Genomic DNA, 13248 nt, shown 5'->3' on the forward strand with positions numbered 1-13248 from the left:
ACTTTCCTACTGGAGGTGTTAGCAGCTCAGTGTTGACAGGATGTGGTGTGCAAACTGACTCAAAACAGGGGAGGGGGTGGACTGAGGGAGGTTTTCTTTAACAAGGTTCGTAGTAATTTTGTGTTCCTGTAATGTCCTTTCCCCAACCGTGTTCCCCGGCTTAGCGGAGCGAGGAGCTGTAACACGAAGCTTTATTTTTGTTACACTTCGTGTGACAGGTCTCACAATATCACTGCAGTTTGCTTTGTGAGAAAACAGCCAGAAATGAGGCACCCGCCTAATGCAGATGTGTCCCTGAACAAAAACAGTGTTTTGACAGATTTTCTGGGCTGTGCACCTCTAGGTTTCCCAGGTGCCATTAGTTTCTTTTGCATGATGCAGTTTTTTCCTGTGCTTGTCACACTGACATCTGTAACACGCAGCATTATGGGTCTTTGTTTTTTTAGTTATACCAAAGGGATAGATGCGAAAATAAGGACTTCACTTGACACTTGCCTTCAACAGTGGGTGCACAAAGACCAGGAAACTAACACCAGAGTTCAGTTCAATTCAGTTTTATTTATAGAGCGCCAAATCAAAACAACAGTTGCCTCAAGGCACTTTATATTGTAAAGTAAAGACCTACAATAATACAAAGAAAACAGAGAAAAACCCAACAATCATATGACCCACTATGAGTAAGTGTTTTGGCCATAGTGGGAAGGAAATTTGTTGAACTGATCATTTTCTTGTATTGCACAATGTTGCCCCTAGGCAACAAAAATATTTTGGGGAGGGGGTGTCTGAAATATAAAATTGTTTTTTGTCAATAAAATGGCCCAAAGCGAGTCAGTAAATGATGTTAAGTAATTTTTAGTATGTACTAATAAAATGTGTACAGTAGGGTTACATTCGATTCTAGGTTTAACAGGGAACGTAAACAATAAAGGGAGAATGAAGAAAAGATGTTATTGGGAGAAATATGCTCTCTCTTTCCAGTCCTTGTTGGTACTCTCGCAGCATTTTGGATCAACTGAAGGCTTTTCTGCAAGGTTTTAGGACATCCTAATAATAACGAATTACTATTTCATTTCATTTATTAATTCTAGTCCAACCTATAAGTAATAAATGCATGAACAGGTTTTTAGTCATCACTCTGAGATAGGATGGTTCTCATTTTAGAGCTGTTGCACAAATGTAAAAAATCTGTCCTACATATTTGTTTAATATGGACACTGAAGCACATATGCTTGTCAAAAAAGACTCCCTCACAGTGCTACTGGAGGCCATCAGTACCTGCTCCAGCCCTCAGCTGCTTGCTTGCAGCTGGCCCTGAGGCTCCCTCTGTAGCCTCTTTCTATCAGTTCTCTTTCTGCATCTACCTCTTTTTCTAGAGGAAGACAGGGCTAGTCCATATTTGGAACCCTGTGCTTCATCTGTAAGAAAAAATATGTAAGGAGAGATTCATCAGGGCATGAATCAAAAGTTATTTAGTTAAAACCAAAAACTGTCATCAAAGACAAAGCTTTAGCCGCATTAACATTTAGGAAGTTTTTATTACACTCAGCTATGCAATGACTATGAATGCTTCTCTTCTTCTGTGTGTAAAATTTTTGTGTTGCAATAATAACTGCCAAGGCATAGGTACACCTGCCCCAAAACACAACCAGATTAACATCCATCACCCATCCAACCATTATCTCCTGTGTATCTGGTCTGGTCACAGAGGTAGCACTCTAAGCAGAGACGTTCACCTTCCTGGTCACCTCCTCCAGCTCCTTCAGGGAACACCAAGGCATTCCCAAGCCAGCTGAGAGATATAATCTTCCCAGCATGTCCTGAGTATAGCCCTTCTCCCAGTAGTACGTGTTCAAAACACCCAGCAGGCATCCTAGTCAGAGGCCTGAACCATCTTAGCTGGCTTCTTTCAATGTAGAGGAGTAGCAGCTCTACTACGAAGCCTTTCTGAATGATCGAGCTCCTCGTTTTATTCTTAAATGAAATAAAAGCCCAGCCTATCTGCTATCTCATAGGTGAGGTAAGGAATGTAAATAGATTTTTTTCATGCTGAGTATTAATTGCTTTTTGTGCTGCTGTACAGTGCAGTGAAACAGCATTTGCCCCCCTATTTTGTTTGCATATTTGTCACAGTTTTGTCACACAAATTTTGAATATTAGGCGAAGATAAGCTGAGTAAGTACTAAATGCAGTTTGTAAATGATGATTTCACTTAGTATAGAAACAAGTTATCCAAACCTCCTTGTTCTGCCATCCTTGGCAGCAAGAACTGCAATCAAGCGTTTGTGATCATTTACAATCACATCACTGTGGAGGAATTTTGTCCCACTCTGCTTTAAAGAATTGTTTTAATTCAGCTACACTGGAGGATTTCCCAGCAAGAAATGCCTTTTTAATGTCATGCCAAAACATCGCAATCAGATTTACATTTGGTGTTGGTCACTCCAAAACCTTCATTTTGTTTTTGAGCCATTCTGACATGGACTTGGTCTACCCAAGTGAGCTAAAGCTTCAGGATATGAACTGATGGTTGAACATGCTCCTTCAGGATTTTCTGGTAGAGAGCAGAATTGATGGGTCCATCAATTACAGCAAGTCGTCCTGAAGCAGCAAAGCAGCCCCAGACCATTACATTACAACCGCCATGTTTGAGATGACTGTGGATGAATTTTAGCCCACTCTTCTATGCAGAATCTTTTTTAATTCAGCCACATTGGACGGTTTATGAGCATGAACAGCCTTCTCAATCAAATTCAAGTCCGGACCATGTTTGACTGTTCCTATGATGTTCATTTTATGAAGTGTTGTGTTAGTTTTACTCCTGATGTAGTAGGACCTTTTCAAAAGAGTCCAGCTTTTGTCTCGTCACTCCACAGAATATTTTCCCAAAAGTGTGACAAATGTGCAACAAATTAAGAAATGAGGAAGTGGCAAATTCGTTTTCCACTCTACGTTATATTATATGTATATCTGACTTTGCCTATGGTATACATTTGATAGCTACTGTATATAGCATATAAAAACCACCACATTAACATGTTAACACATTTAATAATTCTGTGATTTTAATCATGCTTAGATGTAATTTACTGTAAAAGATTGGTTATTGGTGTGTTCCTTTAAAATAATTTGTAAAAGAAACAATTATCTATAAAACACCAGAGACACAGCTCTTAGTTCAGATATAAAGACTTCTGTCTTTCCTCTGGTTTTCTTTTAAAACACTTGAAATGTTTAGTCTAGTGCTATAGAGCTAAAAGGACTTGATCTTACTACATATTCAATGGGAATTGGCTTGGGTCTCTGTCATGGAAAAAAAGGGCAGTACAGCAAGATGGGAACCTTCAATGCTCAGGCCAATCAACTGTCAAAGGCCCCTGGTGCTGTGGGAACATCTGCTTCCTCTATTCTAACATGACATGCTTATTTATATCGCAAGATGTAGCAGTGAAGGGCACATACATGGGTGTCTAGCTACTGCAGAACATGGGAATCAATGTTCAGGCTGGTCTGTCTAGTGGAGTCCTCCCACAGCCAGTCTGCTGAGATTTTAAATTAATGCCCTGATGCTCCATTTTTCCAAATAGGCTCATCACTCCTCTGTGTTGTGTCTCCTTGTCATAAAATTATGAATGCCAAGCTAGCCAGAATACATACTTTATTAGGCAGAGAAAATACTGTCCAGAAGAAGAAAAACACCAAAAATAAATTTCTGTCATACATCGATTCCTCTCACACGTCATAGGAAGGTCACTAATACAACAAAGAGAAACAAATATTTCCAATCTGCACGTTCATGACCGCCAAGAATAGGCTAGATGGTTGCTGTAGCACGGTCAAAAAGCGTGGCGCAGCTCGGGTGTTGTTAAAGCAGAGCATGATGGTGCTTTCGGTGAGCACATCTGAGGCAGCTTCCTTACTCTCCACACTATGAAAACACATACAAGAGAGGCAGGTGGCACTGTAGTGGGGAGGCAAATCAGCAAACATGAGGCATCAAGAGTGAATAACATCAGCCAAAAAATGGTGGCAAATACACAAAGAAGATCAGTTGCCTAAATGAAGATAAGCTTGAAGAGGTGCCTTGGCACAAGTGCAGCCTTAGCCAAGTGGTTAAAATCTCCTGAAAGAGTCAGAAAGGGAAGGCAGCGGGGGTCGGCTTTTGGCAGCTTGTTCTGACCGGAGCTCGCTGTACCAGTTTGGGGATGATGGGACCTGTTCCACTTTTTTCCCACGTGAAACAGGAGCTGCTGTTATAAGATGGCAGAAAACCCTGCTGGGCTTATAACACACACACATCCAGCCCCTTCAGACTTTCAACATGACACAATCAGACTAGTACATAAACATGCAGACTTATACAAAGGCAGAACTTTACAAAGTCATGCAGATGGAATGTTTTGATATTTCTGACTCTTGATATATTTAACCGGCTGGCCTTAAGTCTATTTTTATATGAGGGGATTTATAGGGAACTACCATAACTCAGTCTAGGCCATCGTGATGGGCTGGAAAGTGTGCTCTTGGAAAACATAACCAAATCAGTCTCTTTATGAGGGAAAAAAAGAATGAAGGGACTTTACAAAGCTAAATATATCTACTTAAGAAATGTTTCCTTAGATCTCTTGAAATTCTCTATGAGAACCAGTCCGTGTCTTTTAAGGAGGTAGCCTGATCCACACTTAATTACACTAGAATCCTAAGCTTCTCGACATTTTCTTTTAACACTCAGGAAATAGCTCGAAGACTCTCTTTGTTTTTATATGAGGTGTGTCGTGTCTTAAATGTAGTTTGGGAAATGTGCTTAATACAGCTTCATACAGCATACTGATGACAGCGAGAAGACTGACACCGCTCTGTATGATAAATATAAGGCTACAGCCAGGAAATGTTGATTTAAAAAATCCAGCCTGGCTTGGTCCAAAGGTGAGAAAAAGAAGCCTTCCAGCACCAATTAAAGCGTCACTAATGAACATGTTAAGGCAATATGTTAAATCCACTGATTCCAGGGGTACGAGGTAAGATAGGAGAGGACGTTTGTTAGCTTGACGCTCTTCTTACACAAAGGACCATCTGAAAGAATAAAGCTATATCATCCAATAGAGTTTAAGGAGTGCAGATAAAGATTAAAAATAAGTGGAAATAAATGTGCACTTTGCTGAATACATGTGTAACTATTGGAAACTGTTAGTTAAAAATAATGAGCAAACAAATGGGTACAAGTTAGGGATAGATGGAGGAAAACTGTGTAGATACAGCTGTGGAATAACAGGTAAAAAAAATGGCTAAAGAGTGGAAATAAAGCGTTTATGTAATTATTACAGTTGAGGATAAATGTGACACAATATGCAAAATTCCTAAATTTTCATTTTTTACTTTTGTTTCCTAAAATTTGAAAATTTCGAGATTAACATGCAATAATCAGGTTGTATTTCTCTGTTTTCTATGACTATATCTCTTGAACATGTCAAACTGTTTGTGTCTTTTGAATGACTATGGTTCAATAACCATTCAAATTAGGTAGATACACATAAATTATTATATCACTGAGGGAGCAGGGGTTTTCCCCTCGTAGGTGAAAGTTTTGCTGGAGGAGGATTTGGGGAAAAATATTATGCTGTTTAATTCCTGTTTATGCATCAGAAACTGTTCGGTATACTAATTTTTTTGCATTTGCAGACAGTTAAGATAACAAACAATGGAAATACTGTTTTTGTGCACAACTGTGATTATTTGTTAGCACAACTGATAAAATAAATTGATAATACCTGAAATAAATACATAGCAATTCAAAGCCAATAGCTTTAAGTTATACATAACCAGGTAAAGTTACTGATATTAAATCAAATATTCAGGTAAAGTAAAGAATTGAACTTAAAAAAACAACAACTTTAAAATAAACATTAACTTTATAAACTGAAAGTTAGGTTGGAAATAGCATGGAGTAAATAAGATAACTTAAATCACGGACACGTGAATTAAAGTTAAAGCAACAGATAAATGTCTGGGAAAAAATTCAGCTGCTGGCCACAGCTACGAGTGAACAGTTGACACTGATGGCTAAAGATCATAGCTAAAGAGTGAAAACAGAGTAGCTAAAAGCTGCCAGACAAAATAATCAAAATAGGAGAAAGTTATATACTTGGAGTGGTTGAAAAACACAATCATTATTTTTCCAAATTTATTGGAAAATGAAAGAATGGTTTGATGTTTCTAGCTAAACGTCACTGATGGTGTAAGTGGTGGACACCTGTCTAAGTGGATCAGTCTTAATAGCTTTTCAAATAAATGGTCAACACACATAGTTGATAAATACTAGAGTATGACTAAAGTTTTGGATCAGTTGCTAAAGTATTTGCTAGAAGAAAGTTAGGTTGAATTAGCAATCTGGTTTCATCTATAAAAAGCTTTAAAAAACTTTAATATGCTTATATTAATTTTTGTCAGCCTTTATATTACGTACAACTTTTATTTTGTACATTTAGTGTTCGTATGGTCTTCAGAAATTAGCTGTAATATGTTAAATAGTGAGTTTTAATGGTGCTGATAGGCTAATGTTGTTGCTAAACGTTTCGAAATATAAAATTATTCCTTTAAGAATATCTTAAGTGAAGTTGTTTAACTTCACAATTAACTTGTTTTTCATTCACTCTATGACTCAAAGTATTTTTACAGTTAAATCACAAAATATTCCACAAAAAATCACTTTAAGGATTATTATGGTTTTCCCTTTTAGTGCATTGGTGTATTTGAGCAGCTCAGCAGACGAATTGGTTTGAATATATAGTCTAATCACAAAGAATGATTAAACTTACAAGACTGGATTTTCCTCTGTTTACTAGACTAGTTTTATATAAGAGATAACCATGGTGAATGTCTTAATTCTACCAACACAAAGATGTAAACTCAAGCACAACTGATGCGAATGCTCATCCATGTTCTGGCAGTGAGAGACACGGTGACCCCACAGCCCAGACATGAACAGCATCATGCCGCATTGCTGCAACCAAATAGGCTTTAGGAGGACGTGGTCCCTGCTGCCGAGTCGGTCTCACAGGTTCTCGTTGGTGTCGTGTTGACACTGCCTGTCGGTCAAGGGGTTCAGGAAGGGCAGATCCTCGCTGCAGCCCTGCAGCTTCAGGACCTGACTGCTCAGATCCAAACAGCACTATGAGAGGAGTCACATGGGGAGACATAATTAGTATACTAAATATTTAATCACAGGTGGCCAATCTTGTTTCACAACACACATGAAAAGTTGGATAGTTTATTGCACTTAATACCTCCAGATATATTTCAATTTAATAATCTAAGATGGAAAATTGTGTGTATTCTTAAATTCTGCTAGAGTAGTTTTGCATAATTCATATCCAAAATAATCAGCTTCTGAAAAAAGCAGCTGTAGGTCCCTTCCTTCTCCCTATACGCCAGTTTTCTTCTGATCAGAAGCAAAGTCGGTGTTGTGGCTTCTGAACTCAAAGCCAGGGCTGTGAGTCTTAGAAACAAGCTTGGAACCCCATGGCAACCACTGGTCACTATGGAAACAATGCTTATTCCCCAACCAGTTGACAAGTCGTTGCTGGAGGTTGCCAGCAGTTGCTAGGTGAAACCGGTCACAAAGAGGTACAGAGTGCTGCATAAAAAGAAATCTCATTAATTGCTTTGGTTCCTAACAGAATGCTGCAGCCTGTAGGTCACATGGAAGATACAGGCTTGTCTGCAACTACTTGCCATCTCTAAAGTAAAAGTTGCACCTTTTTAAATGTCTTGGTTGCAGCGGCGGTAATCATAAGGTCTTCGACATAGCACTGTTTTTGCAACCACTCGCCAACTGGTCAGGGAATATACTTTTTTCTCTAGTGACCAGTGGCTGCCAGAAAAAAAAAGACACAAAAAGGCAAAATGGCATCATGTGACACCCCTTCGATGAGAATGTATTGGCTATTACTGGGTTCAACAAATGAAATTCAGCTGAAAGTAACCCAGGAAGCTGCATTTTGGGCACAGATTTACTCCATCTTTGATATGACTTAAGTCAAAAATAGACCTGGAGGGCAGCCTGTGGAACGTTTCTGAAACAGGCCCCCATATTTTCAGCATGATTAGCTCCATTGAGTGGGTGGAGACAAATGTCAGGGGTGATTTGTGACATAAAGATAGCAGCAAGCGTGAAAGGAAAGGTTAACAAGCTGGTAGTGAGATCTGCATTAATCCAGTATCGAACTTTATACGGTGTAATGGGAATTATACCATAAATATCCATTCATTTTGTTGTGTTTTTTTTGAGTAATTTGCTTCATTTTTCTGATTCTTCTGTAGTTGTTTGACCATAAAGCCTCCCTATCACTGAACTTGATTATGGGTTACTAAAAAGTTGACTGTTTTGCCTACACACACAACTCTTACCCTTCCATGCATCGAAAAAATGTTGGTGGACCTTAAAAGCAATAAGGACCCCCAAAGGAAAATCAACAGGACTGCCATAATGCATAAAAGGAGTTTTTGGTTATAAATTGTCCTTAAATAACAGTAAAATGTGTAGACTTGTGTTTAGCACGCTAACACAGATACATTTTAAATCAGTAAAAATCAACCAGAATAAAATAAAGACTAGTAAACCAAAGTCTGAAATGTGTTCTACAAGATGAATAAATAGAAATATTGTGTTTAGTTAACAGTTCAGGGTTATTTTATGTCATAAAAGTTGAAAAATGAATGATAATGAATTGAAATGTAAAGCGCAGTCTAACACTTTCTCTATGAAAACCACAAGACTTGGAACATTGATTTATGAAAGCATGGATGTTTTATTCGTCGTCCTTCTGTTAAGCAGCTTTTATATTACATTTGTGCTGGTGCAGGTCATTAATCACAATTACTAACACTGCTTATGAATATTTGCAGGGAAAGCTAAACACCGGAATGAGCTCGGAGCTAAAATGTTCATCTTACCTCACACAGTCCTTCAGGGCTGAGCTACAAAATTGGAGCTCATGTTCTTTTCACACCCTGAAGTCTCACTTTAATTAGATCTTCCAGGAGATAACTAGTTGCCTGATTATGTAAAGCTGAAATAAACGAAGGACTACTCTCAAACTGCCAGGTTGTCTTGTGATTGGACTTAGATGTCATATTTCAAATGTGAATATTAAACATTTCACATCACAGAATGTCCAGAATCTCCTCATGTGGGATTTATCTGCACAGCGGGCGCCCGATTAAATGCTGTGCTATAAAAACAACACGACCCTTATGCAATAAGAACCGGCATATTTCCCCCTTACATGTTCAGTTCTATGAGAGTATTTCTTCTTCTCCCCTTTTTGGTTATTTAAAGCTTTGTGACCATTACAGCTTAGCTGAGTCTGTAAAAGGCCACGCACACATCAAAAGATGCGATAAGGCTCACAAAATATGAGAAAATGAAATGAGGATCTTACTTTAAGTTCCAAAAGAGTCTGCAGACCCAGGCACAGCTCGAACGCCTCGTCCTCTGAAAGGGAGGAAAAGGAGGGGAGAGATAAGGGCAGAGGGAAGAGAAATACATAAACTGCATTTCAGTGCATTTTGTAAGCTGCTTCCATTTCTTAACACCTCATCTGAAAATGCATTCATTAGCCTGAATTCAGGTTAAGTCATCAGCACGCTCCATATTCATCCGTGTGTTAATGAGCGCTGTTAAGCATATGTACTTGTGTGGGTGGTGGCAACGTGAGAATTTGATGCGCACGAAGAACCCTGGATGCAGGTATAAGGGATTTAGAGTCAGTGGAGAAAGTCTACAAAAAATACAACAATAACAGCAAGCAGTCTTTTTTTTGTCTTTGTGAGGACTGAATGTTTTCACAGCAAGGGAAAGGTAAGTAAAGTAAGGGTAATTGCATGACTTAGGGGCTCTAGATTAACTTTAAAGGAACATTTCAACATTTAAAAAACAGATTATAGCTCCTTGCAGGGACTCAGATGAGAAGACTAATAGCTGCATGTTTGAAGCAGCATTTTTAGTTTTAGATTTAGCGTAGCTCTGTCTAAAGGTAACAAAATCCACCTAAAACAACCTCTGAACCTTTTATAAATAAATAAATAAATGAAATAAAAGTAACTACTATTTAGTTACTACTTACTACTACTACTTAGCAGTAGGCTAAGCTTGTACCAGTGTTTATTTAAGGTTATCTTAGACCCCTGTCACAGGAAGCGACAGGTGTTTGCAGGCAAGTTTTCCACGCAAACTACTTTGCAACAACGGCACAGATAGGAACAAGGTTAGGATTCATGTCAGTCTGTATGTTAAATACAAAGCTACACTAAGGAAACAGTTGAAGCTGTTTTGAGAAGCTAATGCATTTACATAAGTGCTGCAGGAAATAACAAATGTGCTGGGCACTTAATCACTATTGTTTTTAGTATCATGGGCAACCACAAATTTCAAGGACTACTCTGGATCGATCCCTAAAAGGAAAGCAGCCTTTTTATTGACAAAGATAACCTCTGATTTCTGCTACCGGAGGAGAACAGTGAGAGAGAACAGATGAGTTGCACTCATCAGCGCAGGGTTGCAATGTTTTGGCAATCTGTCTGACAGACTGGCAATCTGTCCAGGGTGTTCCCACCTCTGGCCCTATAGCTGGGATAGGCTCCAGCCCCCCCTGTGACACTCATAAGGATAAGCAGAAGAGAATGGATGGATTGACACGCAGTCTTTTGCAAACCTTCACTAGTCTTTTTGAGCCTGATTGCAGCCACAAAGTATTTGGAGCAAGGTTGGGTGATATGTACATTTTTCCCAACCGACATTCATCAGTCCAATAAATGACGACAGGCAATATATTCGCGCAGGTGACTTTTTGATGGGTGGAGCAATGTAATCATGCATGGACTGATTTGCCCATTCAGAACACAAAAGTCCAAACATGGAGGAACTTGTTGCCAAAAAAATACAAAGAGGCTGCCATCCTATTTTTAATCTGAGCCATAATGAGTTGAGAGCTGCCGTGCTCATTACTGTGACTGCCATCAAATCCTTTGCAGGTAAAAGGATTCAGGAAGTTGAAATGTGAAGAAAATAAATATTTTTCTGATACCAGGGTGCAAATTTAAACACCACAAGGTCTACCCATCTAGATTTATCTTAAAGTCTTGGTAACGTATTTATTTTGCATATTTATACTGTTAATGTTATATATAATATAGTTACGTAATATAATAATATATAAAGTTATAAAAGGCACGTAAAGCAATCACAATATTTTGCTTTTTTTCACACAACCCAGAAAAGCTCAATAAATATTTGTGGTTTTCAGGAAAATTCGTTTCACAGTCTTCACTTTTATACCATTAAGCCTGAAAATCTTAGCATTTCTATTCCTTAAAAACCATCGTGCCAAAAGTTTAATAGATTTTGGTGAAATTTGTTCCACACTTACCTCCACCCACACAAGTGAGACCTTCAGTTCTCGTTTATTGGCATCAAGAGTTCATACACAGCTAATGTTATCCAGTTAAGGTCACCACTTTAAAAATCTTGCAATTTTATTCATTATTTCACTGTGATATTTTTACCTTTAATGTAAGCTGAACACTGGACTCTCTGTGTGCCTAGCTGCAGCTGCAGCTCCGTCACCGAGCTGTTCACGTCACATGGTGAACTGGCCTGCCTGGGCACCAGTCTAGCAACACACACACAGAGACACGCACACACACGACGACAATAAAGAATGTCTTCATCAGTCCAAAAACAGCCTTTGTGGGTGTTTCATGTCAGTACACCTACCTACAGCAGCTTCACCTCACAAAAACAAAGTGCATCTGATTTTTATTAAAATGTCAATCAAAAGTTGGTGTTGCTGGGATTTTATTAACTAGGATCATAAAAAGCAACAGAGGAGCACATTTTACTTTTAATCAGCTACCTTCAGATTTAGATGTTAACAAATATACAACTAGTTGACTAGTGCTCAAAAATACAGCCACGGGTGACTGCAAGTGGGAGCAACTATCCATCTCATAAACAAGAACAGCATGGGCAAGATGATGTCTGCTCAAACCAACACGGCTCTGCAGTAGGAAATGAACGGCTTCCATTGGGTAACCGCTGCAGTGATTAATGTGTTTCTTCGGGCAACAGGTTATTAAACCCTCACTGATGGAGTGGTGAGCTTCTCTTTTCTTAAACAACTGTGCTGGAAAAGCTGTTACTCTGTTTAAGAAGGGTCAAAATCTTGGCCCGCATCAAGCAAAGAAAAAGAATGAGGAGATTACAGAAACCATTAAAACTGTCCATGTCATTATTAAAACCTGGAAGGAAGGTGGTGAAACTTTGTTATAGAATTATATTTGTCTCAAAAGTGGCAAGCGAGACAAACTGTAATCATGAGCTGATAATTTCATGTTAAAGGTACTCACACGTAGAACTCAACAGCCAAGTGCACAAGAGTGCCCTGCATCACATTCACGTACTCGCAGACAAACACTTGTTTACGATTTGGAAAATGAAGTTTGCAGAATTAACGATCAAACGTTTTTTTTTCCTGTGTAGCAGTGGAAGTACTGAAAACTATCACTGAATTACATTAATGCTGAAAAAAAAAATCTTCAAATAGAGAGGATTCAGAGGGAGGTTCTGTAGCCTCTGCACTCCTTCAGTCTGTTGTACAATATCACATTTTAGCAGCAACACTTTTGACACAAATATAATTCCAATACATAAAATCAAGAGAAGCACTAACAGTGTTTAAGAGTGAATGTAAGAGGATTTCCACATGTGTAATGCAAAGACAAGTCAGAGGATTGGGACTAAAATATGTAGCTTTAAGAAAACCGCTCATCAGTGAGGCTAATCAGAAAAAAAGGCTTCAGATTCTTAGGGAACATAACATTTACCCTGTTCCAGAGTGATTGGCTCATCAGGGAAAGAAGAGAAGTCGATGACATGATGCTCCCATCATGCCTAGTGCTTAATGAACAAGCCTGTGGGAGCAGTGTTATGATCTGAGGTTGCTTCAGTTGATCAGGTTTAGGTTCAGCGATCTAACTACCTGAATAAATGTATGACCATGTTCTTCCATCAACTGATTTTTTTTTCTTCCCTTATTCCTATAACAATGCAAGAATTTACCCAGCTCCAATTATGAATGAGTAGTTCAGGGAGCACGGATTGGCCACAACAGAGTCTGGACCATAACTTTACTGAGTCTTTGGGATGTGATGGAGAAGTCTTTGCATTGAGGTCCAACTCTCCCATTATTAATG

At 38.7% G+C, this 13248-nt stretch overlaps 1 protein-coding gene across 1 annotated transcript in view; it reads right to left on the minus strand.

Moving 5' to 3' along the window:
• Positions 1-3079: 3079 nt before the first annotated feature.
• The window catches only part of nrip2 (nuclear receptor interacting protein 2), a 44695-nt gene continuing 34526 nt past the window's right edge, over positions 3080-13248 (minus strand). The window contains exons 4-6 of the mRNA XM_063500998.1: positions 11560-11666; positions 9438-9490; positions 3080-7165 (exon numbers count right to left, since the gene is read on the minus strand). Coding sequence (XP_063357068.1) covers positions 7049-7165; positions 9438-9490; positions 11560-11666 — 277 coding nt within the window. The 3' untranslated portion in view covers positions 3080-7048. The remainder of the gene's footprint in view (positions 7166-9437; positions 9491-11559; positions 11667-13248) is intronic.

Source organism: Pelmatolapia mariae, linkage group LG17, assembly GCF_036321145.2.
Source record: "Pelmatolapia mariae isolate MD_Pm_ZW linkage group LG17, Pm_UMD_F_2, whole genome shotgun sequence".
Lineage (NCBI taxonomy): Eukaryota > Metazoa > Chordata > Actinopteri > Cichliformes > Cichlidae > Pelmatolapia > Pelmatolapia mariae.